Source organism: Theropithecus gelada, chromosome 4, assembly GCF_003255815.1.
Source record: "Theropithecus gelada isolate Dixy chromosome 4, Tgel_1.0, whole genome shotgun sequence".
NCBI lineage: Eukaryota > Metazoa > Chordata > Mammalia > Primates > Cercopithecidae > Theropithecus > Theropithecus gelada.
The window spans coordinates 63257893-63284721 of NC_037671.1; the positions used below are offsets into that span (position 1 = coordinate 63257893).

The following is a 26829-nucleotide window of genomic DNA, read 5'->3' on the forward strand; positions in this document are numbered from 1 at the left end:
CAGCACTTTGGGAGGCTGAGACGGGCGGATCACGAGGTCAGGAGATCGAGACCATCCTGGCTGACACGGTGAAACCCCGTCTCTACTAAAAAATACGAAAACTTAGCCGGGCGAGGTGGCGGGCGCCTGTAGTCCCAGCTACTCGGGAGGCTGAGGCAGGAGAATGTCGTAAACCCGGGAGGTGGAGCTTGCAGTGAGCTGAGATCTGGCCACTGCACTCCAGCCTGGGCGACAGAGCGAGACTCTGTCTCAAAAAAAAAAAAAAAAAAAAAAAGAAATCTCAAATTCAATAAGTTAACTACAACTTAATAAGCTAAAAAAAGAAGAAAGAACAATCTAAACCCAAATTAGAGAGGACATTCATGAAAACAAAGTTGGTTGTTTGAAAAATTCAACAACATTGACAAATCTTTAGTTAGATGTATTAAGTAAAATAAAAAGAAGACTCAACTGAACTTAGTTGATGATATTGTAAATAAAATAGATTTTGTAATTACTTTTTCAGATTGCTCATGCCTAGTGTGTAGAAATGCTTGTGAACATAGGGTGTTGAAGAAACTGGATATCCACATACAACAGAATGACCCAAATAGTTAGACCTTTTTTTTTTTTTTTTTGAGACTGAGTCTGGCTCTGTCGCCCAGGCTGGAGTGCAGTGGCCGGATCTCAGCTCACTGCAAGCTCCGCCTCCCGGGTTTACGCCATTCTCCTGCCTCAGCCTCCGGAGTAGCTGGGACCACAGGCGCCCGCCACCTCGCCCGGCTAGTTTTTTGTATTTTTTAGTAGAGACGGGGTTTCACCGTGTTAGCCAGGATGGTCTCGATCTCCTGACCTTGTGATCCGCCCGCCTCAGCCTCCCAAAGTGCTGGGATTACAGGCTTGAGCCACCGTGCCCGACAATAGTTAGACCTTTACCTAACACCATATACAATAATTAACTAAAAATGGATTAAAAAGCTAAAATTTAAAGCTTTCAGTAGAAAACATAGGCGAAAAGGCTCACAACATAGAATTTGGCAGTTATTTCTTAGATATCGATATGACACCAAATGCATGGGCAATAAAAGAAAAAACAGACATTACTAAAAAAAATTGTGCATCAAAAGATGTTGTTAACAGAGTAAAAAGACAACTCAGAATGGAAGAAAAGATTTGCAAATCATATATCTGATAAGAGATTAATAATCAGATTATATAGATAACTCCTAAGACTAAACACAAAGAAACAATCCAATTCAAAAATGGACAAAAAATCAAATAGAAATGTCTCAAGAGAAGGTATACAAATATCCAATATATATATATGAAAAAAGAGAAGATACACAAATATCCAATATACACATGAAAAGATGCTGAATAACATTAATAATTAGGGAAATGCGAAACAAAACTGTGAGGCTCAAATCATCCCACAGGGCTTCTAAAGGAAAAGAGTGTTCAAAAATCCAGATGGCTAGAGCTTCTCTGGGCTTCCATGAGGAACGACCTTACACTGATTAAGATGTGAGCTTTTATGCTGTCCTGTGATCAAATAACCTGCCTCACCATGATATCTTACATCTCCTTTTCCAATTTACCATAATACTCCCAAAATAACCCCTTTTATAAAGGGTCATTTTAATTGTCTGAGTTCCCTCTCAACAATATCAGGGAAGAAACAAAATTTTAACTACTTCTTACCAATGCATGAATGGCTAATATTTTCTTTGTGCTATCTCTTTAGTTCACCCAATTAAAAGCCGTGTTTGGAGATTTCGGTAGCCAGAAGCAGAGTCTGAAAGAAATGCATCTCCAATAATGGAAACTGAAGAACAAGACAATTTTTTAAGAGTGATAATTTGGAGAAAGGATGTATTTTAGCACTCCACACAATATAACACAGGCATGCTTGTCAACATGCTTCATTTTTAAACTATGATAAAGGATGTTTTCTGATTGTGACTGATTATTCGTTGGATGGTATATTTTATATAGCACAAAACAGATACCCTTTAAAGTAATGGTCCATCTTAATTGGGATATAGCTTGAAAATTCAATCTGTAAGACAGTGAAGTAGAATGTAGGAATGTGAAGCAAAAACAAAAGGAATGAAATATACTTCAGCCTGGATTAGATTATTTCAATTGGAAATGATACCTTTAGGTATGGTTATTTGAACAGATTATTTGAAAAATAACTACTGCTATTTTACCTGCAATTGTTAATGTGATAGTTTCTCACTGCCTTGGATGGAATGAAAGATCTCCAGTTATTTATTTCTATAACTTCTATGCAGCCAGTAAAATTCTTGACTGGTACAGGCATCTGAAAGAGAGAGGAATAGAGAGAATTTATATGATTTTCTTGAATATATTATTCTTGCTTCAAACTGGTCAGGGTTGCAATTGGATTTGGAGGCTGATTTGATTTATTCAACATATTTATAGTACAGTAATTCAAATATTTCATAAATATCAATCCAAAAAGTAATAAGATTTTTCCATATCTTGGCTATTATGAATAATGCTGCAATGAACATGGGCAAAATTATAAAGAAATTATGTTTGTGTACACACAAACACAATGTTATTCAACCTTATAAAAGACGGAAATCCTGCCATTTGTTACAACCTGGATGAAACTGAAAGATATTATGCTAAGTGAAATAAGTTAGACACAAACAAATGTAATTATCTCACTTATAGGTAGACTCTAAAAAATGAACTCAAACACACAGAAATAGAGAATAAAACTGTGGTTATAAAGCCAAGATCGGAGGCTGTGGGTGGGGAGAAAATGTGCAGATTTAGATCAAGAAATAAAAAGCATCAGATATTTAGATAAACAAATCTACAGACCTAATGTATAACATGAGGACTATAGTTAAAAATACTGCATTGTATTTGGGACTTTCGGTGAATGAATAGATTTTAGCTGCTCTTGCTACACACACATGAAAAATGGGTAACTGTATGATAATGGATGTTAATTTGCTTCACTAGAGTTATTATTTTTATTACCCATATGTATCTCATAACATCATGCGGCCCATACCTTAAATATATACAATCACATTTATTTTAAAAATTAGTAGGAAGGAATGTCACCTTATTTGTCAAGGTACTCATACCTATATATCTTAGTACTGTACAGATTACATAGTCACTAATACTTAAAGAAAAAGTACATAATTACAGCAAAATTATCAATGAAAAAATACAAGAAAAGCTAATACACTCATCCTTCCCATCAAGGCACTACATTTTTCCATCTTTGGCCTGTATCTTGCAATTTCTTCTCTCAGACATCAATTACTTTGCCCTATCTGCACATATCAAAACATTAAGGAGAATTACTCTTCTAGGGATCAAAGCTAACAAAGTAACCTATAAAGACTTGTGATATTTTTTACATGCCTTTTGTGTTCTGCATCCTGTCCTCCTTAGGAATAAGTTGGGGAAAAATGATAAAAAGATGTTAAGGGTCCAAGAACAAGAAGAGAAGTACATTGAAGAACATTCAATTTGGTGAACAAAAATAACCTAATCATTATGAGCATACAATATTATACTAGTAATTACATGTGTATCTAAAGGTATATTTATGAGAAAAAGAGAAAGTAAAAGTGAGTACAGCTCAGAATTTAATAGTTAGAAATGAGCATTCATTCAGGTTCTGTCCTCTGATAAGCTCTTAATATTACTGAAAATGTCAAGCTTAGGTGAACCAAATTATGACCAGAGAAACCACTAAACATACACACTGAAAAATATATTAGTTTTCTTAATTTTTGAATTAAAATTTTACCCTATATGCATCTCAAGACTTTGTATCTTATTGAATATATTATAAGTAATGAATAGAATAAGGCCTTTGTCTTGTTTAGAAATTTCAGGATTAATGTATTTCACTTTTTAAATCACAGCTTAGAACCTTTGAAAGTTTGTTATAGGCTCAAATGTACTGTAAAGACTCTCACCTAGTAATACTCTGTCAAATGTCAAAAACGACTGAACTAGAAAATAAAACAATATTTCACACAGTAAATTTACAAACAAGTCAAGTAGATTCCAAAGAAACTATTTAATAGAAACATTTGGCTTTTATGTGCTGCAGTTGGGAAAGTACTGATTTGCCATTGTTAAAGAAGTTTCTTTGAGCTTTATTAATCTTTAAGTTTTAGATTTAATTCTTATTTTTATTGCACTTATACATTAGCTTAGTTTTTTAAATTTAAAAATAAAGTTTATGTCTATGTCTCCTGAAATATTATAGTTTACTATTAAAACATAAAATGGTCTTATAAAAATGCTTTTGATTATAATAGTGAATATTCAAATTTAAACCTGACATAGTTCAGCAATGGCATAAAAGTATGTTTACACTGCAGTACATATTTTTCTCTGTTAAGATCCTTATTATTCATAGGGATAAAAAAAGGAGAAAGTGATAATGTTTAAATTAATATAAACACACTAGAGAGCTATGAAAAATGTCCTAAAAAGAAATGATTCTATGATAACTCTATTGAGATACTTCTCAGAATTCTATAATTCAATTTCATTCACATATTATGAATTTCAAATGCATATTAATTTATTCACCTTGGGCTTTGAAAAATGACAAGAGAAAATTTCCCAGCCATTAGCCTTTACATTTGAGTAAATTCAAAATTTCTTCATTTCTTATGTTTTAATAGACTGACCACTCTCTAGTTCTATTACACATTATCTTTTTGCAGTACTGTTAGGAATAGTTATTTAGCTTGCAAATAAATTCCCACGTTTTTTCACTTTAAATACACAAACAACCTTGTAAAATGTGAGCAAAGGACAGGAACAGACACTTTTCAAAAGAAGACAGACATGTGGCCAATAATCATGTTTAAAAAAAAAAAAAAACTCAGCCAGGCACAGTAGCTCATGCCTGTAATGCTAGCACTTTGGGAGGTCGAGGTTCTTGGATCACGAGGTCAAGAGATCAAGACCATCCTGGCCAACATGGTGAAACCCTGTCTCAACTAAAAATGTAGAACTTAGCTGGTCGTGGTGGTGCACACCTGTAGTCCCAGCTACTTGGGAGGCTGAGGCAGGAGACTTGCTTAAACCTGGGAGGCAGAGGTTGCAGTGAACCGAGATCATGCCACTGCCCTCCAGCCTGGCAACAGAGCAAGACTCCATTAAAATAAATAAATAAACCCAAAAACCTCAACATCACTGATCAAATGCAAATCAAAACCACAATGAGATACCATCTCACACCAGTCCAAACAGCTATTACTAAAATGTAAAACAAACAAAAAAACAGATGCTGCTGGCAAGGCTGTGGAGAAAAAGGAACGCTTATACACCATTGGTGGGTGTGTAAATTAGTCCAGCCATCGTGGATGGCAATGTAGCAATTCCTCAAAGACTTACTTAAAGACTGAAATACCATTCGACCCAGCAATCCCATCACTGGGTATATACCAAAGCAATACAAATCATTCTATAATGAAGACACATATATATACACAACACTATTCACAATAGCAAAGACATGGAATCAACCAAAATATCCATCAATAATAAACTGGATAAAGAAAATGTGGTACATAGACACAATGGAATACTACACAGCCACAAAAAGAACAAAAACATGTCTATTGCAGGGACATGGATGGAACTGGAGGCCATTATCCTTAGGAAACTAACACAGAAAAAGAAAATAAAATACCACATGTTCTCACTTAGAAGTGGAAGCTAAAGGATGAGTATAGCTGGATACATAGAGGTGAACAATATGCACTAGGTCTATTGCCTATTGGAGGGTGGAGGGTGGGAGAAGGGAGAGGATGAGGAAAAGTAACTAAAATGTACTAGGTTTAATATCTGAGTGATGAAATAATCTGTACACCACCACCCCAGGACACCAGTTTACCTATAAACAAACCTGTACATGTACCCCTGAAATTAAAAGTTTAAAAAAAAAACATAGTTTAAAAAGGTGAAAAAAGAAAGAGAGAAAGGGAACTGAGCATATGAGCGACCAAAATGGGAAGACTAGACTGAATTTTTTTTTTTGTATATTTTAAGTGCTGGAACCACCTTGAATTTATCATTTATATAAAAAGTGTAATTTAAAAACTCAAAAATCAAAAGAACAAATTTTCCATAAGGCTAAATGTATTCAATCTTTATTTCAAAGGTTCTTGTTTTTATAATATGATGGTGACAGTTGATAGTAGATACTGTTTTTGGTTTTTATTTTAGTTCTTAAAATAAAAATAATTTATTAAAAATAATAAAGTATATATTAACATTTCATTTTGTAAAACATAAGTGAAACCTGAACTCAAACACTGAGCCTTAAACTCTAAAGCACATGGTTTTTAGAGCATTTCTAGTGTTGGGAAACCTTTTTTCCTTGAATTTGTGTTTATAATAATCAGGTTAATCAGGTTTCTGGTACAGGATGATTAAAAGTAATAGAAGGGAAACATACATAATTCATATGATAATTTGTAATGTAAAATATATATAATAGATTAAAGACAAATAATTACGTGCATTAGATTGTAAGAATGGTACCATTGCATGGTATCTTCATTTAAAAAATTGCAGTCACATGTGCTGCTGTGATTTCTCAAATGTAGTTCTTATTATTAATCCAGGACAAATAACTCCTGGTTATTTCTAAACAATGTAAAATGGCAATGTAGTATGCCAAATCATAGCACAAGGAATATAATTCATGGTATTGAGCAGTAACAATAAAAACAGAATTCTCAAGCTCGCTGGCCAGATGGCTGAATAGGAAAAGCTCCGGTGTACAGGGCTCCCAGTGAGAGCAATGCAGAAGGCAGGTGGTTTCTGCATTTCCAAATGAGGTACCTAGTTCATCTCATTGGGACTGGTTGGACAGTGAGTACAGCCCACGGAGGGCAAGCCAAAGCAGGATGGGGCATCACTTCACCGGGGACGTGCAAGTGGTCAGGAGATTTCCCTCCCCTAGCCAAGGGCAACCATGAGAGACTGTATCGGGAGGAAGGTGCACTCCAGCTTAGATACTGTCCTTTTTCCCACAGTCTTTATAACCGGCAGACTGGGAGACTCCCTCTGGTGCCTATGCCACCAGGGCCCTGGGTTTCAAGCACAAAGCTGGGCAGCCTTTTGGGAAGACACCGAGCTAGCTGCAGAAGTTTTTTTTTTTTTTTTTTTTTTTTTAAATACCCCAATAGCACCTGGAATGCCAGCAAAAGAACCCTTCACTCCCCTGGAAAAGGGGCTGAAACCAGGGAGCCAAGTGGTCTGACTCACCAGGTCCCACCACAACGGAGCCCAGAAAGCTAAGATCCAGTGGCCTGAAATTCCTGCTGACAGCACAGCCGTCTGAGGTCAACCTAGGACTCTCGAGCTTGGTGAGGGGAAGGGCATAAGCCATTACTGAAGCTTGAGTAGGTGGTTTTACCCTCACGGTGTAAACAAAGCCGCTGGGAAGTTGGAACTGGGTGGAGCCCACTGCAGCTCAGCAAGGGTGTTGTGGCCAGACTGCATCTCTAGACTCCTCCTCTTTGGGCAGGGCATCTCTGAAAAAAAGGGTATCAGCCCCAGTCCGGGACTTATAGATAAAATCCCCATCTCCCTGGGACAGAGCAATTGGGAGAAAGGGTGGCTGTGGGGGCAGCTTCAGCAGGCTTAAATATCCCTGCCTGACTAAAGAGAGCAGCAAATCTCCCAGCATATCATTTGAGCTCTGCTAAGTGACAGATTGCTCCTCAAGTTGGTCCCTGACCCCCATGTATCCTGACTAGGAGACACTTCCCAGTAGGGGTTGACAGACACCTCATACAGGAGAGCTCTGGCTGGCATCTAGCTGGTGCCCCTCTGGGACAAAGCTTCCAGGGGAAGGAATAGACAGAAATCTTTGCTGTTCTGCAGCCTCTGCTGGTGATACCAAAGAAAACAGGGTCTGGAGTGGACCTCCAGCAAACTCCAGCAGACTGGTAGCAGAGGGGACTGACTGTTAGAAGGAAAACTAACAAACAGAAAGTAATAACTCAACATCAACAAAAAGGATATCCACTCAGAGACCCCATCTGAAGGTCACCAACATCAAATACCAAAGGTAGATAAATCCATGAAGATGGGGAGAAACCAGTGCAAAAGGGCTGAAAATTCCAAAAAACAGAACACCTCTTCTCCAAAGGATCACAACTCCTTGCCAGCAAGGGAACAAAACTGGATGAACAATGAATTTGATGAATTGAAAGAAGTAGGCTTCAGAAGGTGGGTAAAAACAAACTCCTCAGAGCTAAAGGAGCATGTCTTAACACAATGCAAGGAAGCTAAGAACCTTGAAAAAGGGTTAAATGAATTGCTAACTAGAATAACCAGTTTAGAGAAGAACATAAATGACCTGATAGAGCTGAAAAACACAGCACGAAAACTTCACGAAGCATACACAGGTTTCAATAGCCAAATTGATCAAGCAGAAGAAAGGATATCAGAGATAGAAGATCAACTCAATGAAATAAAGCAAGAAGAGAAGATTAGAGAAAAAAAAAAAAGTGAAAAGAAATGAACAAAGTCTCCAAGAAATATGGCACTATGTGAAAAGACAAAATCCAGGTTTGATTGGTATACCTGAAAATGACGGGGAGAACAGAATCAGGTTGGAAAACACTCTGCATGATATTATCCAGGAGAACTTTCCCAACCTAGCAAGGCAGGCCAACATTCAAATTCAGGTAATGCAGAGAACACCAGAAAGATACTCCATGAGAAGAGCAACTTCAAGACACATAATTGTCAGATTCACCAAAGCTGAAATGAAGGAAAAAATATTAAGGGCAGCCAGAGAGAAAGGTCAGGTTACCCACAAAGGGAAGCCCATCAGACTAATGATGGATCTCTCAGCAGAAACCCTGCAAGCCAGAAGAGAGTGGGGGCCAATATTCAAAATTCTTAAAGGAAACAATTTTCAATCGAGAATTTCATATCCAGCCAAACTAAGCTTCACAAGTGAAGGAGAAATAAATTTCGTTACAATCAAGCAAATGCTGAGAGATTTTGTCACCACCAAGCCTGCCACACAAGATCTCCTGAAGGAAGCACTAAACATGGAAAGGAACAACCGGTACCAGTCACTGCAAAAACATACCAAATTATAAAGACTATGGACGTTATGAAGAAACAGCGTCAACTAAGGGGCAAAATAACCAGTTAGCATCAAAATCACAGGATCAAATTCACACATAATAGCATTAACCTTAAATGTAAATGGGCTAAATTAAGACACAGGCTGGCAATTTGGATAAAGAGTCAAGACCCGTCAGTGTGCTGTATCAGGAGACCCATCTCACGTGCAGACACACATAGGCTCAAAATAAAGGGATGTAGGAAGATTTACCAAGCAAAAAAAAAAAAAAAAAAAGGAAAGCAGGTGTTACAATCCTAGTTTCTGATAAAACACACTTTAAACCAACAAAGACCAAAAAAGACAAAGGAAGGCATTACATAATGGTAAAGGGTTTAATGCAACAAGAAGAGATAACTATCCTAAATACATATGCAACCAATACAGGAGCACCCAGATTCATAAAGCAAGTTCTTAGAGACCTACAAAGAGACTTAGACTTCCACATAATAATAGTGGGAGACTTTAATACCCTACTGTCAATATTAGATCAATGAGACAGAAAATTAACAAGGATATCAAGGACTTGAACTCAGCTCTGGACCAAGCAGACCTAATAGATATCTACAGAACTCTCCAGCCCAAATCAACAGAATTCACATTCTTCTCAGCACCACATCACACTTACTCTAAAATTGACCACATAATTGGAAGTAAAATACTCCTCAGTAAATGCAAATGAATAAAAATCATAACAGTCTCTCAAACCACGGTGCAATCAAATTAGAACTCAGGATTAAGAAACACACTCAAAACTGCACAACTAAAAGAAACTGTACAACCTGCTCCTGAATGACTACTGGGTAAATAACAAAATTAAGGCACAAATAAAGATGTTCTTTGAAACCAATGAGAACAAGACACAATGTACCAGAATCTCTGGGACAGAATTAAAGCAGTGTGTAGAGGAAAACTTACAGCACTAAATGCCCTCAGCAGAAAGTAGGAAAGATCTAAAATTGACAGCCTAATATCATAATTAAAAGAACTAGAGAAGCAAGAGCAAACAAATTCAAAGGCTAGCAAAAACAAGAAATAGCTAAGATCAGAGCAGAACTGAAGGAGAGAGAAACATGAAAAACCTTTCAAAAAAATCAATGAATCAAGGAGCTGTTTTTTTGAAAAGATCAACAAACTAGATAGATGGCTAGCCAGACTAATAAAGAAGAAAAGAGAGAAGAATCAAATAGACACAATAAAAAATGATAAAGGGGATATCACCACCTATCTCACAGAAATACAAACTACCATCAGAGAATACTATAAACTCCTCTACACAAGTAAACTAGAAAATCTAGAAGAAATGAATAAATTTCTGAACACATACACGCTCCTAAGAATAAACAAGGAAGAAGTAAAATCCCTGAATAGGCCAATAACAAGTTCTGAAATTGAGGCAGTAATTAATTGCCTACCAACCAAAGTGCAGGACCAGATGGATTCACAGCCAAATTCTACCAGAGATACAAAGAGGAACTGGTACCATTCCTTTTGAAACTATTCCAAACAATGAGACAAAAAAGAGAAACCTCCCTAATTCATTTTATGAGGTCAGCATCTTTCTGATACCAAAACCTGGCAGAGACACATACACAAAAAGAACATTTCAGGCCAATATCCCTGATGAACATCAATGAGAAAATCCTCAATAAAATACTGGCAAACCAAATCCAGCAGCACATCAAAAAGCTTATCTACCATGATCAAGTCGGCTTCATCCCTGGGATGCAAGGCTGGTTCAACATATGCAAATTAATAAATGTAATCCATCACATAAACAGAACCATTGACAAAAACCACATGATTATCTCAATAGATGCAGAAAAGACCTTCAACAAAATTCAACAGCCCTTCATGCTAAAAACTCTCAATAAACTAGGTACTGATAGAACGTATCTCAAAATAATAAGAGCTTAATGACAAAATTTACAGCTAATATGGTACTAAATGGGCAAAAACTGGAAACATTCCCTTTGAGAACCGGCACAAGACAAGGATGCTCTCTCTCACCACACCTATTCAACATAGTATTGGAAGTGCTGGCCCGGGCAATGAGGTAAGAGAAAGAAATACAGGGTATTCAATTAAGAAAAGAGGGAGTCAAATTATCTCTGTTTGCAGATGACATGATTGTATATTTAGAAAACCCCATTGTCTTAGCTCCAAATCTCCTGAAGCTGATAAACAACTTCAGCAATGTCTCAGGATGCAATACCAATGTGCGAAAATCACAAGCATTCGTATACACTAATAACAGACAAACAGTCAAATCATGACTCAACTCTGATTCACAATTGCTACAAAGAGAATAAAATACCTAGGAATATAATTTACAAGGGATATGAAGGACCTCTTCAAGGAGAACTACCAAACACTGCTCAAGGAAATAAGAGAGGACACAAACAAATGGAAAAACATTCCATGCTCATGGATAGGAAGAAACAATATCCTGAAAATGGCCATACTGCCCAAAGTAATTTATAGATTCATTTCTATCCCCATCAAGCTACCATTGACTTTCTTCACAGAATTGGAAAAAACTACTTTAAATTTCATGTGGAACCAAAAAAGATCCCACATAGCCTAGACAATCCTAAGCAAAAAGAGCAAAACTGGAGGCATCACACTACCTGACTTCAAAGTAAACTACAAGGCTACAGTAATGAAAACAGTGTGGTACTGGTACCAAAACAGATATATAGACCAATGAAACAGAACAGAGACCTCAGAAATACCACCGCACATCTATAACCATCTAATCTTTGACAAACCTGACAAAAACAAGCAATGGGGAAAGTATTCCCTATTTAATAAATGGTATTGGGAAAACTGGCTGCCTATACGCAGGAAGGTGAAACTGGATCCTCTCCTTACACCTTATACAAAAATTAATTCAAGATGGATTAAAGACTTAAATGTAAGATCTAAATCCAAGAAACTGTAGAAGAAAATCTAAGTAATACCATTCAGGACATAGGCATGGCAAAGACTTCATTACTCAAACACCAAAAGCAATGGCAACAAAAGTCAAAATAGACAAATGGGATCTAATTAAATTAAAGAGCTTCTGCACAGTAAAATAAACCATCGTCAGAGTAAACAGGCAACCTACAGAATGAGATAAAAAATTTAAAAATCTATCCATCTGACAAAGGACTAACATTCAGAATCTACAAAGAACTTAAATTTATAAGAAAAAAAAAAACATCAAAAAGTGGGCACAGGATATGAGCAGACAGTTCTCAAAAGAAGACATTTATTGCAGCTACCAAACATATGAAAAAACTCATCCTCACTGGTTGTTAGAGAAATGCAAATCAAAATCACAATGAGATACCATCTCACATCAGTTAGAACTACGATCATTAAAATGTCAGGAAACAACAGATGCTGGAGAGGATGTGAAAAAATAGGAACACTTTTACATTGTTGTTGGGAGTGTAAATTAGTTCAACCACTGTGGAAGACAATGTAGCAATTCCTCAAGGATCCAGAACTAGATATACCATTTGACCCAGCAATTCCATTACTGGGTATATAACCAAAGGATTACAAATAATTCTACTATAAAGACACATGCACACGTATGTTTATTGCAGCACTATTTACAATAGCAAAGACTTGGAACCAACCCAAATGCCCATCTATGATAGACTGGATAAAGAAAACATGGCACATGTACACTATGGAATACTATGCAGCCATGAAAAGGATGAGTTCATGGCTTTTGTAGGGACACGGATCAAGCTGGAAACCATCATTCTCAGCGAACTAACACAAGAACAGAAAACCAAAAACCACATATTCTCACTGACAAGTGGGAGTTGAACAATGAGAACACGTGGATACAGGGAGGGGAATATCACACACCAGGGCTTGTCAGGGCACGGTGGGGGGCTAGGGGAGGAATAGCACTGGGAGAAATATCTAATGTTGATGATAGGAGGATGGGTGCAGCAAACCACTATGGCATGTGTATACCTATGTAACAAATCTGCTTGTTCTGTACATGTACCCCAGAACTTAGATTATAATAAAAAAAAAAGAATTCTCGCTTTTTTCATTTCAAACCTGTTGTCTTACATTTATAAATATATCTTCAATATGTTACCTTTTATTCTACCTCTGTATCAGTAGAACAATATTTAATTCTCTCTCTGGCATTTAATGACTTTAGCTTTCATTCCTTTAAAGAAAGTTGGAGTCAGTGGATTATCCATACTGTATGAGCAGTTTCCATATTAATTATAAATAGTAGTTACACAAAGTTTAGACAGAGGGCCTTCGATGTGATAGTATAGACTGCTGTATACAATATTCCAGATTTACAACTGAACAATTTTAAACACGAATACATCACATTTTTTTTTTTAAATCATGTGTCTAAATGTTTGATGCTATGAAAATACATGAAAGTATGAGCAGTTTCCATCTTTTTATCCTCTTGACATATTAGACACAATTAGTTGAAGAATATCTAAATTATTGGTTAACCTGCTATTAAGGAACAATTTTTTTTGGAGTTGAAATGCCTTTTCCAACCAAATTTTTATTTTTATGTATTTATTTTAAATTTTATTTTAGAATTTATTTTTGCATGTGTGTGATTTATTTAAAAAATTATTTTTTTATTTTATAGATAAATAATAGGTATAGATATTTGTGGGGTATATGAGATATTTTGATACAGACTTACAATGTGTAATGATCACATCAGGGTAAATGGGGTATTCAGCACCTCAAGCAATCATCATTTCTTTGTTTTATAAGCATTCCAGTTTTACTCCTTCAGTTAATCTAAAAGATACAACCAATTATTGCTGAATTATAGTCACCCTGTTGTACTATCAAATACTAGATCTTATTCATTGTATCTAATTATATTTTTGTACCTATTAACCTTTCTTTCTACTTTTGAATCAGTAAAGTTCTTTCTCTTTGTATTGTTATTGCCACTTCTGTTTTTTAATGGTAGTCTTTGCTGTGTACTGTAACTGATTTAGCCCAATTTAAGTGACTTTTTAGGCTAATAGACTTTGAAAACCAATAAAGTTGGTTGGGAATCAATTAAGAAATAATTAATTGGTATTACAAAAACAACTTCAATCGTTTCATCTTTATTGTAGATTTATTATTTATTTGTTTTTGAAATCTATCTTTTTAGGTACCTATCTTATTAATAATTTGGTAAAAGTTTTAGAAATGTAAAAAATTGAGATTCTTAAAGTTAGCAATACTAATTGATTAAGTCAATGGTTTTCATCCTGTGTTATCTGAGGAACCTATGCTTTCTGAGAGAACTTCGTTTAGCAGGAGGAGAACAATTGTGAATAGGGCTTCTGCTCCCATGTCATAAGGAACCATTTTACTTGTACATGCTCTCCATATTGGCTTTCTGCATCAGATTTTTTTAAAAACAAAGTTCTATTGAAAAACTATATCTTATATTAGGCTAAACCTTGTATGAGAGAAAAATTTCTGAAGATATGTGTGTGCCTCTGTGTGTGTGTGTGTGTGGGTGTGTGTGTGTGAGGGGGTGTTTAAATACAGGTAATCTCAGATAGATGGATGGATGCATGGATGGATGGATGGATGGATAGATGGATGGATGGATGGATGGACAAACAGACAGAGATTTCCACTTAAATTACAGAGAATATTCCAATTAAGCTGCCACAAGACCTTTCTTCCCTGCTGCTGCTGTTGTGATTTTTTCTTTTCTCAGTTTTCCTCATGATTGTGCCTCATCCCCACCCGGCACTCTTAATTTGTCTTGCAGTTCCAAGTTATTACTTGGTGTCATTTTCCTGACACCTGAAGAGCTTCCTTTAACACATCTTATAATATAGATCTAATTAAAGCACATTTCCTTAGGTTATTTTTTGGCCTAAAAATGTCATTAATTCATACTATTTTTAGTAACATTTTTGTTGGATTTGGAGTTCTGTGTTGAAGGGTTTGGTTTTTTTTTAAGTCAGCACTTAAAAGATATTGTTCCATTGTCTTCTGCTTTGCATTGTTTCTGACGAGAAGTCAGTGATACATTTTTTATTAGGTTTTATTAAGATTATAAGATATGTTGTTTGACATTTTTCTTCAAATCTGGACAATTTTCTCATTATTTTTTTCAAATAGTTATTCTGTTCTTATTTATCTCTCCATCTTTTGGAACTCCAATTACTTGCAATTTTTATCTGTTTAGGTCATTGAGTCTATAGGTTATTGAGTCTCTGCTCATTTTTTCCCCACCATTTTATAGCTTTCTTTCAGCATAGTTTCTACTCCTGTCAAGTTTAATGGTCTTTATTCTGCAGTGTGTAATATCTTGTTAAACAAACATAGTTGAGATATTATATTTTAATCTTTAGATGTTCTACATGTTTCACTTTATTAGTTGACTTTCTGTTGATTATTTCTATACTAGATTCTTCTTTTTTAGTTTCCAGTTTTCTCATATTTTTATTTCAGTCCTTAGCCAAATTAATAACAATTTTACAGTCCTTTTATGCTGATCATATAATCTCTATGATTTCTTTCCTTACTGGTTTACCTTGAGTCATTTTTATCCTGACTATTGGTCAGTTTCCCACAAATATTTTCCATGTTTAATCATGTTTATTGAATTTTGGACATTGTATTATTACTTTATTTTGTATTTTTCCAGATTTTTCCCTATGTTCCAATTGTTTATGTAAATAAGATATTGTAGTACCAATTACTCATTCATGGCCAAAAAACCTATATGCTTTTTAAAAAATAAATTCTACTTGGCATGTAACATGAAATAAATATGCTATTTTTAAATAAAAAATTCCACATGGCTTCTAATAATGGAATAAATAGTTTCCAGTACCAAACCCTTACTATTACCCTGATTCTCTACTCAAAAAATTTTCATACTATTTCATAAACTTATTCTGTTACTGACTTTCAAGTTTCTAAGTAATATGTTCATATTTTTGTGTATTACCTTTTAAATTTAACACATTTTTAATTGGCTTAGCATTTATGCTTCAGTGATTGCCAGATTTTACAGATATAAATCCCTCTTTTTGTTATTCAAATACTATGAATATTTATTAATTTTTATTTTTATCTTTTAAATTTTTACAGTCTCTCCAATATAATATTTAAAATTTACTTTGTTGCTATCCTCTGGTGAATCTACTCTTAACTGAATTCTATATGTTACTCAGACTTAGTTTATTCCTTTATTGATATATTCATTGATAATATGATCAAATTTCATTAGTACCAGCTTCAAAACGACTGGAGTATTTGAAAGCTAACAAAGTAATATAGGACTGATGTAATTAGTCCTATACTTTTTTAGCCACTAGCTAAAAGTAGAAAGGATGTGAGTAATATTGTGGTAAGTTAATGACTTTGATAAATTACATGTGGGCCATAAAGAAGAAAAGAGAAAAATATAGAAGTAGGATATTTGATGCTATGGAGAATTATTAAATGCCTACTAAGTACTTATTAGTTTCTCATAAATCATTCCAAGGCTTGGGACCTTGGAAAATAATAGATAAAAAAAAAAAAAAAGGGAGAAATCTGTACGAAGTGCTGATTCTAAGGCCATACGGATGAACTTGGATGTTAATGTAGTGTTTCTGAGGTTTAGTTGTTATATAGGATAACAAAAAACTGGATGGTAATTATTTGTTGTGTATAAGGCCAACTATCACATGTTAGTCTGTAAATATTTTAAATGTGGGACTTTAGCAACTTAGTGACCAAACAACTATATAAATATAGGAATATTTTAGTTCGTAAAATTTGGTGATACTTCAATCAATTTTATTTTACTTTGATATATTCACCAAGTCATATGCACTTTCTAATATTTGTGGGGTGCAAGTGGACATAGTCTACATGTAGAAGTAAAATAGAAAGTGGGTTAAGTCAAATTCCCCATACAAATATAAAATTTATACATGGATTTAACAACTATTTACTAAGCACATACTCGGTAGTAAGCACAGGGTCATCATATATAGTTACGCAAATTGTTCATTGACAAATTTAATCCACATTTTTTCCCCAAGCTGTCTGCTCAGAAAAGATGTGCTTTAAAAAATCTGTAAACCTAGAGGATTTACTTTTTCTAATTCAAACAAAATCACCATATAGAATCTGTGGTGTTAGGTATTATTGCAATATCATATTAGTAGAAACCCAGAAAAAGTTCAGTTGGAAAAAAAAAAAAAAAAAGGAAATAGACTGACAGATTTCTGTTTCTGCTAACAGCAGAGTAACTTGTTGGAGACCAAATCTCTTATTAAGGTGACTAGGTAGAATTCATATAAAATTATATTTACAGGCTATAGGGAACTACTATGAAGCAAGGGCTTGAGGGGCCAATATCTCAGAGAGAAGGAAAGTACAAAGTGTTGATATTGACATTTCCTCTTATATTTTGAATTTACAAGTGGCAGATGAAATTTGCAGAAGCCGAATAGGAACTTCTATAAGTTCTGTGGTTGAGATGAAGTACTGAAACTCAGGAGCAAATAATCATTTTTTTCTGGAGGACTGGAATGACAAAATTACAGGACAACATTTGAAGCTATGTTTCTAAAGTTTTCAGGTCAGCAAGGTTTCAAAGCAGCCTAAAATTTATTCCATGGATATTTGCATCAGTGTTTTTGTTGGTTATTATTTCTTCACTGCAGAAATGGGCAAAGAATATCTTTGGACAATGGCATTAGAAAAGCATGAGCACAATTTTGTCTATTTCTTTCCAGTTTACTCTCTCAGCAAGAACAGGCATGCTCTTTTCCAGACTATAATCTCTATAGCACTTACCCCTTCCTCAGACATTCACACACATCATTTCAATGCAGCTATCTGTATACTAATTTCCCATGATTTCTTTATTGTTTAACAGATTTATTGAGGTAAACTTCACATATCATATACAATATCTATTTAAAAATACAATTCAGGGTTTTAGTATGTTCAGAGTTATTCAACCATTACTACAATTAATTTTAGAATAATTTGTCACCCCAAAAAGAAACACTTTACCTGTTCGTAGTTTGTCTCTATTATTTCTTCAATGCTGGGGAACTACTAATATTACTTCCTATCCTTATAAATTTACCTATTGTGGACATGTTATACATCCTATGTGATTGGCTTCTTTAATTTAGTATAATTTTCTTAACATTCCTCTATATTTTAACATGTATCAGTATTTCATCCCTTTTTATTGCTGAATAACGTTCCATTGCATTGATATATCATATTTCATTCATCACTTGATTTACCTTTGGGTTGTTGCCATTTTTTGGCTAGTATAAATACTCCTGCTATGATGATTCATGTACAGATTTGCATGTAGACATATTTGCATTTATTTTGAGAATTATGACTCATCCAGTGAATTTTCTTTATACATTTGTGTGATATATTTGGACCAATGTTTCCAGAATATCCTGAAGTATAACTACTTCAGCATAAATCTTGAGGAGGGAGCTAGTAGCTAGGGGCTAATTCATCACACTGATTTTGAGAAATGAATGCATCAAAACTACCTTTAATTGAAAACATCCTAAATGTCCATCTACAAGATCTTGCCCAAATAAACTGTTGTACAACTACACGCTGTGAATTGGAAGCAGAAATATGTCCATAATGGACATACAGAGTGTGCAGTAGATGCTGTGGTATCCATCCAGATCTCCCTTTAGGAGTAAAGGATTTTCATCCACCTTTCAGCATTGGAAGTGTTGCTGGCAAGTCGACTTTACGTTTAAGCATTCTTTGGGAATTACTTTAGCCCAAGAACATGGGATCATGTAAGTTTACTCCTCTTTTCTGGGGGCAGTTTGCATTCAACAATGGGCCAACAAGGGACAATAACAGCCTGAACCCGTCACCCTAACTTTTGACCCCTCTTAACGGTCAGTCCAGCTACAAACTTGAGGCATGAGCCTCAGACCCTTTGGGACTCCTCTCTAACTCATTTTAGGAAACCAGTATCAGCCGAATACCAAAATCTGGCAAAGACATGACAAAGAAAGAAATCTTTAGGCCAATGTCCCTGATTAACATAGATGCAAGATTTCTTAACAAAATACTAAAAACTGAATCTGGCAGCACATCAAAAAGTTAATTCACCATAATGAAGTAGGCTTTTACTGGGATGCAAATTTGGTTCTACATATGCAAATCAATAAATGTGATTCACCTCATAAACAGAATTAAAAGCAAAAGTCATATGATCACTGTGACAGATGGATAAAAAAGTTTCTCATAAAAGCCAACATCCCTTCATGATAAATACCTTCAACAAACTAGGCATTGAAGAAACATACCTCAGAATAATGATCCATTTATGACAATTCCATAGCCAACCTCATACTGAATGGGCAAAAGCTTTCCCCTTGAGAACTTGAACGAGACAAGGATGCCCCTCACATTACCCCTATTCAACACTACTGGAAGTTTGAGCCAGAGTAATCAGGCAACAGAAATAAATTAAGTGCATCCAAAATAGGAAAAAAAGTCAAACTATCTTTCTTCACTGTGATAGGACTCTACATTTAGAAAACCCTAAAGACCCTGCCAGAAGGCTACTGGATCTGATATACAATTTTAGCAAGATTTCAGGACACAAAATCAATGTACAAAAATCGTAGCATTTCTATATATCAATAACATCCAGGCTAAGAGCCAAATCAAGAATGCAATCTTGTTTACAGTAACCACACAGAAAATGAAATATCTAGGAATACAGATAACCAAAGAGGTGAACACTGTACAAAGAGAACTATAAAACACTGATTAAAGAAATCAGAGATGACACACATAAATGGAAAAATGTTCCATGCTCATGGGTTGGAGGAATTAATATCACTGAAATGGCCATATTGCCCAAAGCAACTTTAAGATCTGATGTTATTGCTATTGAACTACCATTGTCATTCTTCACAGCATTAGAAAAAAACTTCTAGAAGAACAAACTAGGAATCCCAAGAAGACCCACAGACCCTCTGAAGGAAGTGGACTGCTCCTGCAAGACCCAGGAGATATCTCAAATATTGTGCTGGTGTGCACAGCTTAGAGACCCACAGATGGTTAACATCACAGGACTCTGTGCAGACAACCCCCAGTACCAGCCCGGAGCCGGGTAGTCTTGCTGTGTGGCTAGATCCAGAGGAGAGATCACAATCGCTGCATCTTGGCTCACAGAAAGCCACATTCATAGGAACAGGGGGAGGCAACTGCATCAGGGGAACACCCTGTGGGACAAAAGAATCTGAAGAGCAGCCTTCAGCCCTAGACATTTCCTCTGACAGACTCTATCCAAATGAAAAGAAATCAGAAAACCAACTCTGGTAATATGACAAAACAAGACTCTTTAACACCCCCTGAAAGTCACACTCGCTCACCAGAAATAGATCCAACCTAAGAAGAAATCTCTAATTTACCTGAAAAAGAATTCAGGAGGTTAGTTATTAAGCTAATCAGGGAGGCACCAGAGAAAGGCAAAGCCCAGTGCAGGGAAATCCAAAAAAATAGTACAAGATGTGAAGGGATAAATATTCAGGGAAATAGATACCATAAAGAAAAAACAATCAAACCTTCAGGAAACACTGGACACACTTACAAAAATGCAAAATTCTCTGTAAAGTCTCAGCAATATAACTGAACAAGTAGAAGAAAGAATTTCAGAACTTGAAGACAAGGCCTTTGAACTAACCTAATCTAAAAAAGACAAATAAAAAATTAGGAAAACATGAAAAGTCTCCAAAAGGCTGGGATTATGTTAAATGACCAAACCTAAGAATAATCGATATTCTTGAGGAAGAAATCTAAAAGTTTGGAAAACATATTTGGGGGAATAATCAAGGAAAACTTCTCCAGCCTTATTACAGACCTAGACATCCAAATACAAGAAGCACAAGGAACACCTGGGAAATTCATCATAAAAAGCTCATCACCTGGGTGCATTGTCATCATGGAGAAGGAATTAATGAGATCAACTATAACCTAATAGTAGTAGTAATAGAAATTTTACAATCCTTTTAATGTTGCTCCAAAATGTGACCCCCACCCCCTCTTACACTCAAGCTAAAAGAGAATATTAACAGCCTGTCTTCTCTCTGTGGTCACTGGACCTCATCTATACTCCCCAACTCCACATTCCTCAAAGTTTATTACAGGCCCAGCGAGTTCCTCCTTACCTCCATAGCACGCCTGCAGGGTCACAAGACAATAAGTTTAGGTTGCAAGACATGTTTCTCTCAAGATGTAAGAAATGTTGTAATGCTGCCTTTGTTTCTTGCTTCTGCAACTTGCTTCCCACCTCACATAGTTGCTGCCTTAAGATGTTTAAAAGTAGGAAAAGCCCTTTGTTTGGGGCTCAGACTTTCTGGACGCATGTCCAGCTGAACTGGTGATCACATTAATTTAATAAACTCTCGTCAACATTTTTTGGTCTCTCCGGTCTTTGATTGTACCGTATCATTTCTGGGGGCCCATCCCAGATTGGAGACAGATTTTCTTTCTCCTTTTCCCGTGGGCTAGAGTCCCAGAATGCAGGAGACCTGAAGTCCCTGGCACCACCAGGAGAGTTTCATCTTGGAAGCACAGCCCTCCTGCATTCTGGAGCCTTCCCCCACCAGTACAAATGGAACTGGTAAAAAGGGTTGCAGGACAGTCACGGGAGCAGCACGTGCAGACATTTGAACTGCAGTAAGGTTTGGGCCCTAAGGCAAGACCCATCCCATAAGGACAGAAGGGGAGCATGATCACCTCCCAGGGCATGATGACTAGTCCAACACAAGGGGGTTGAGAACACCGGGAGAGGCCCATTGACTCGGACAAAATTCATGCCCTGACACCAGGCACAGGTGGGACTCGTGAGTCAGAAAGGAAAACCGTTTCAGGGATGGGGGAGGTGTGTGAAAGTGTGTGAAAGAGAGTCTCAGGAGAGACCAACACGGGGTGTGATGTGGGGAGGCACAGATCTCTTAGCGTGGGCTATGTGCTCCAAAGTGAATGTGGGAATAAACAGACCTAGGACACTGTATACGGCCCATAGGACCAACTCCACAGCTGCAGCTAGCAGTGACGGGAATTAAGGCAGCTCCTGGCTAAGCAGTGTCTGAACCTCCCGTAATAGGACCCAGTCTGGTGGATCCAAGAGTGAAAGTGTGCCATGAGGGAGGAAATGGGAGGAAAAGTGTCAAAGTCTACTCCACTGGAGTGCATGCTGAAAAACTTTAAAAAAGGTTTTAATGGTGATTATAGGTATATGCTAACTCAATAGAAACTGAGTGCCCTTTGTGAGATAGACTGGCCATCTTTTAATGTAGGGTGGCTGGCTGAAGGGACAATCGACAGGGAAATAATTGGCCGAGTGTTCTGGGTAGTCACCGGGGTTGGAGAACAGCCTGGGCACCCAAATCAGTTTCTGTATATCAACTCCTGGCTAAGTATAATTCAAAACCACCCTAAGTGGCTGCAGGCCTGCTTTGAGACCTATTGTGAGACTCTAATGGCCCAGACAAAACCAGGAACCATAGAAAGAGTTTGCAAGGCATCAGAAAAAGAAAAGGATTCAGAGGAAAAGCAGAAAAAAAAACTGTCCTTCAGGCCCCACCTGAAGAGTTAGAAAGTCCACCCCACTATGCACCAGTGTATTCATCCCTGGCAAGGCTTAGACAGAAAACTATCCCAGCTGCCTCCAGAGGTTCAGACTCAGAAAAAAGCACCTCTCAGGCAACACCATGCAGAGAGGACCCAGAGCCCTTGCCTGAAAAGCCAAGGGAGGAACTCCAGGGGGATAAGGTCAGCCACCTTAGGTCGGGCCATGCCTGAGCAATGCAGATGTCCCTCCGAGAAACATGGGGACAAATTTATTTTAATGCACAGAATGAAGTCCAAGGGGAGAATGGCTCTTCATTTATCAGCCCTTCTCTACTACTGATGTCTTAAATTGGATACAACATACTCCCTCCTATACAGAGAAGCCTCAGGCTCTTATAGATCCAATGCAGTCCATTTTCCTAACTCACAATCCTACCTGGGCTGATTGCAAACAACTTCTTCTGTCATTATTTAATACAGAAGAGCATCACAGAGTTATACAAGTCACTCTCCAGTGGCTGGAGAACAATGCACCTGCAGGCACAAGATATATCAGGCAGTATGCACGATAAGCACTCCCAGCAGAGGCTGACCCAGGCTGGGACCCTAACCAGGCTCAAGGGCTACAAAGCTTGCAGCAGTACCAAGAGGCACTCCAAAATGGAATAAAGGCTGGAGAGAAGCCCACCAATATTGGAAAGGTTTCAGAGGTCCACCAGAAGCCAGATGAAAGTCCCAGTGTATTTTATGAGAGGTTCTGTGAGGCTTACTGGCTTTATACGCCATTTGACTCAGAGGCTGCCGGTAATCAGTGTATGGTTAATGTGACATTTGTAAGCCAGGCGCAACAAGACATAAAGTGAAAGCTTCAGAAGTTAGAAGGTTTTGAAGGCATGAATATTACCCGGGTTATCTAGGTGGCTACTAAAGTGTTTGTAAATTGGGATGAGGAGGCCAAGAGAGAAGCTAGACACAGAGCTAAGGAAAAGGCAGACTTGCTGGTGGCAGCCTTAGTTGGAAAAGAAACTGATTTTGTGAGAGGATGTGGTTGTGGTCATGGTCATAGTAGAGGACAAGCTAGGCAAAACCAGTTAGCTAAGCCAGAACAAAAGGGCCGACCTAGGCTTGAGAGAAATCAATGTGTGAGATGCAAGCAGATGGGACACTGAAGAATGAATGTACAGAAAGAGAAAAGGATAAAGGCAACAATCAGGGACAAAATGGCTGGCCAGAACCCCCTGCTGCCAGTCAAGGCGTTCGGAAGTCAGACATGGGTTTAATTGGACCGGCAGGAATCAATTATTATTGTGAGGACTGAGACAGAGCAGGCTCCATTTCATTAGGCCCTGAGGAACCTATGGTCTCAATGGAGGTAGGGGGCTGGAAAATGGACTTTATGGTTGATACTGGTGCGGAGCACTTGGTAGTAAATCAAGCAATTGGGCTATTGTCTAAAAATTATGTCAATTATTGGAGCTATAGGAATAACGGAATAGAGGCCTTAATTTAAATCTAAAAGATGTATGATTGGAGGACAGGAAGTCCAACATGAATTTTTATATTTGCCAAATTGTCCAGTGCCCTTGTTAGGAAGAGACTTGCTCCAGAAATTGCAAGCACAAATCTCCTTTACACCAGAAGGGGACATGACTCTAAACCTAGGTCAAAGAAAAGTCATCATAATGACCCTTACTGTCCCAACAACAGAGGAACGGAGACTCCATGAGAGATGCAAAATTTGTAAAGATGCATTTTGACAGTGGGAAAATGAGGCGATGTATAAGGAATTATTTCTCAAGCTGCCAGGGTCTGGGTGGAAGACAATCCCCTGGGGCTAGCCATAAATCAGGCACCCATAATGGTGGAACTGCTGCAGGGCACTTACCCAGTGTGAATCCATCAATATCCCATTCCAGCAGAAGCCACCCATGGGATTACAAGCATATAGAACAGCTCCTTTAATCTGGGATAATAGAAAGATGTGCCTCTTCTTGGAACACTCCATTGCTATCGGTGTTAAAGCCCCTCGGAGATTACCAGCTGGTACAGGATTTGCGAGCAGTAAATAAGTTTGCAGCTACATTATATGCCATTGTGTCCAACCCATATACAATGCTTGGGTGAATTCCTGCTGACGCTGCTTGGTTTACGTGCTTAGACATAAAGGATGCATTCTTCAGCATCCGACTAGCTCCTGAAAGCCAGGGTATCTTTGCCTTTGTGTGGGGCTCATCACAGTATACTCAGACCAGACTCCCCCAAGGATTTAAATACTCTCCAACCATTTTTGAGGAAGCACTAGCCCCAGATCTGAAGGCTTTTATGCCACCAAGTGACCGCCGTGTCCTGTTGCAGTACACAGATTATTTATTTTTGGCTGCACCCACAAAAGAACAGTGCTTTCAAGGCACAGAAAGCCTCCTTCGTGTTCTGTGGGAGGCTGGCTACAAGGTGTCTAAGGAAAAGGCACACATCTGTGGCCAAAGAGCAAGGTATCTTGACTTTAACATCTCTCAAGGGCAGCGTGAGCTCAGACATGAGCAAAAGGAGACTGTGTGTGGCATTCCTCGACCTGGCGCTGGATAACAAGTGCGGGAGTTTTTAGGGGCAGCTGGTTTCTGTTGCATGTGGATTCCAAATTACTCACTCTTGGCAAAACCATTGTATGAGGCTACCAAAGGTGGGGGAAAAGAACCCCTCCTGTGGGGAAAAGAGAAGGACATGACAAATAAATCAAGAAAGCTTTGATCCAGGCCCCAGCATTGAGACTGCCAGACATGATAAGGCCTTTTCACCTGTATGTCCATGAAAGAAAAGGAATAGCTACAAGAGTCTTGGTACAAACACCAGGGTCATGGTATCAGCCCGTGACATATTTGTCCAAGTGACTAGACTTGGTGGCTATGGGATGGCCACCCTGTTTTAAGGCATTGGCAGCCACTGCCCTGTTAGCAGAAGATGCTAACAAGCTCACATTTGGACAAAGGTTAATAATTTGGGTGCCCCACATGGTCATTACCCTGATGGAGCAGAGGGGGCATCGCTAGCTTTCTAATCCTAGGATGTTAAGATATAAAGGACTTTTTTGTGAAAACCCCTACATAACCTTAGAGATTGTGAATACTCTAAATCCAGCCACACTGCTGCCAATAGAGTGGGTGGAGCATGGAAAGCCCCCATTATGTGGCCCAGGGTATCACTGTTGTGTGGAAACAGTGGATGAGGTTTTCTCAAGCTGAAAAGACTTAAAGGACCAGCCCTTAAAAGGGCTGAGATAACTGAGATAAAAGGGGATTTCAAAGAAATTGGGGAATTAACCTTAAGAAGGCAAATGCAAGCCTTAAGTGAGGCCATGCAGTAAATACAAGGGTGGGTAAGAGAAAGAATACCTGCATCACAGATGCAGTACATCCCTTCCAACCTGGAGACTCTATCTGGGTCAAAAGATGGAACCTAACCACCTTAGGGCCTTTATGGGATGGTCCCCATATTGTGATCTTGTCTACCCCCACTGCTGTTAAAGTTACAGCTATCACACCTTGGGTTCATCATAGCCAGCTGAAACCAGCAGCGACCACAACTCAGGAACAGTGGACCAGTCAACAAAACCCAGACCACTTGATGTGGCTGATTCTGTGGCGAGACCAAGCCACTGCTCACCTGCTCCAATCACACTGGAGGCTGGTTGGTCCACGTACAGCTGAAGCTTAAGGAAACATCAAGCCCTGCTCTGTCACACAACCAGAAGATGACTAGCCTACATACAGCCAAAGCCTAAGGAAGTCAACGATAGATAAGTAAATGTGGATTGAATTTACAAGCATAGTTATACTCTTACTTGTACTGATTATTTTCCTGTCATGTTATCTTTGCAAATGCTGCCAAGCTTGTTGCCCAGAAGGGTGCCCATGCATAGTATAAGTTTAATAATAGTATTAGTAATACTGAAGTCATTTACACTTTCACCAATGGTTATAAAAGGGGACCAGGATGACTGTCATCACTGTGTAATAGAAGCCTGGTCCAGAAAAGGTGTGACTAAAACTCTGTTATACCAGACCTAC

The 26829-nt window shown here is 37.7% G+C and overlaps 1 protein-coding gene across 1 annotated transcript in view; it reads right to left on the reverse strand.

Annotated features, from left to right (window-relative positions):
• The window catches only part of EYS (eyes shut homolog (Drosophila)), a 2114515-nt gene that overhangs the window by 577046 nt on the left and 1510640 nt on the right, over window positions 1–26829 (reverse strand). The window contains exon 29 of the mRNA XM_025382342.1: window positions 2193–2305. Coding sequence (XP_025238127.1) covers window positions 2193–2305 — 113 coding nt within the window. The remainder of the gene's footprint in view (window positions 1–2192; window positions 2306–26829) is intronic.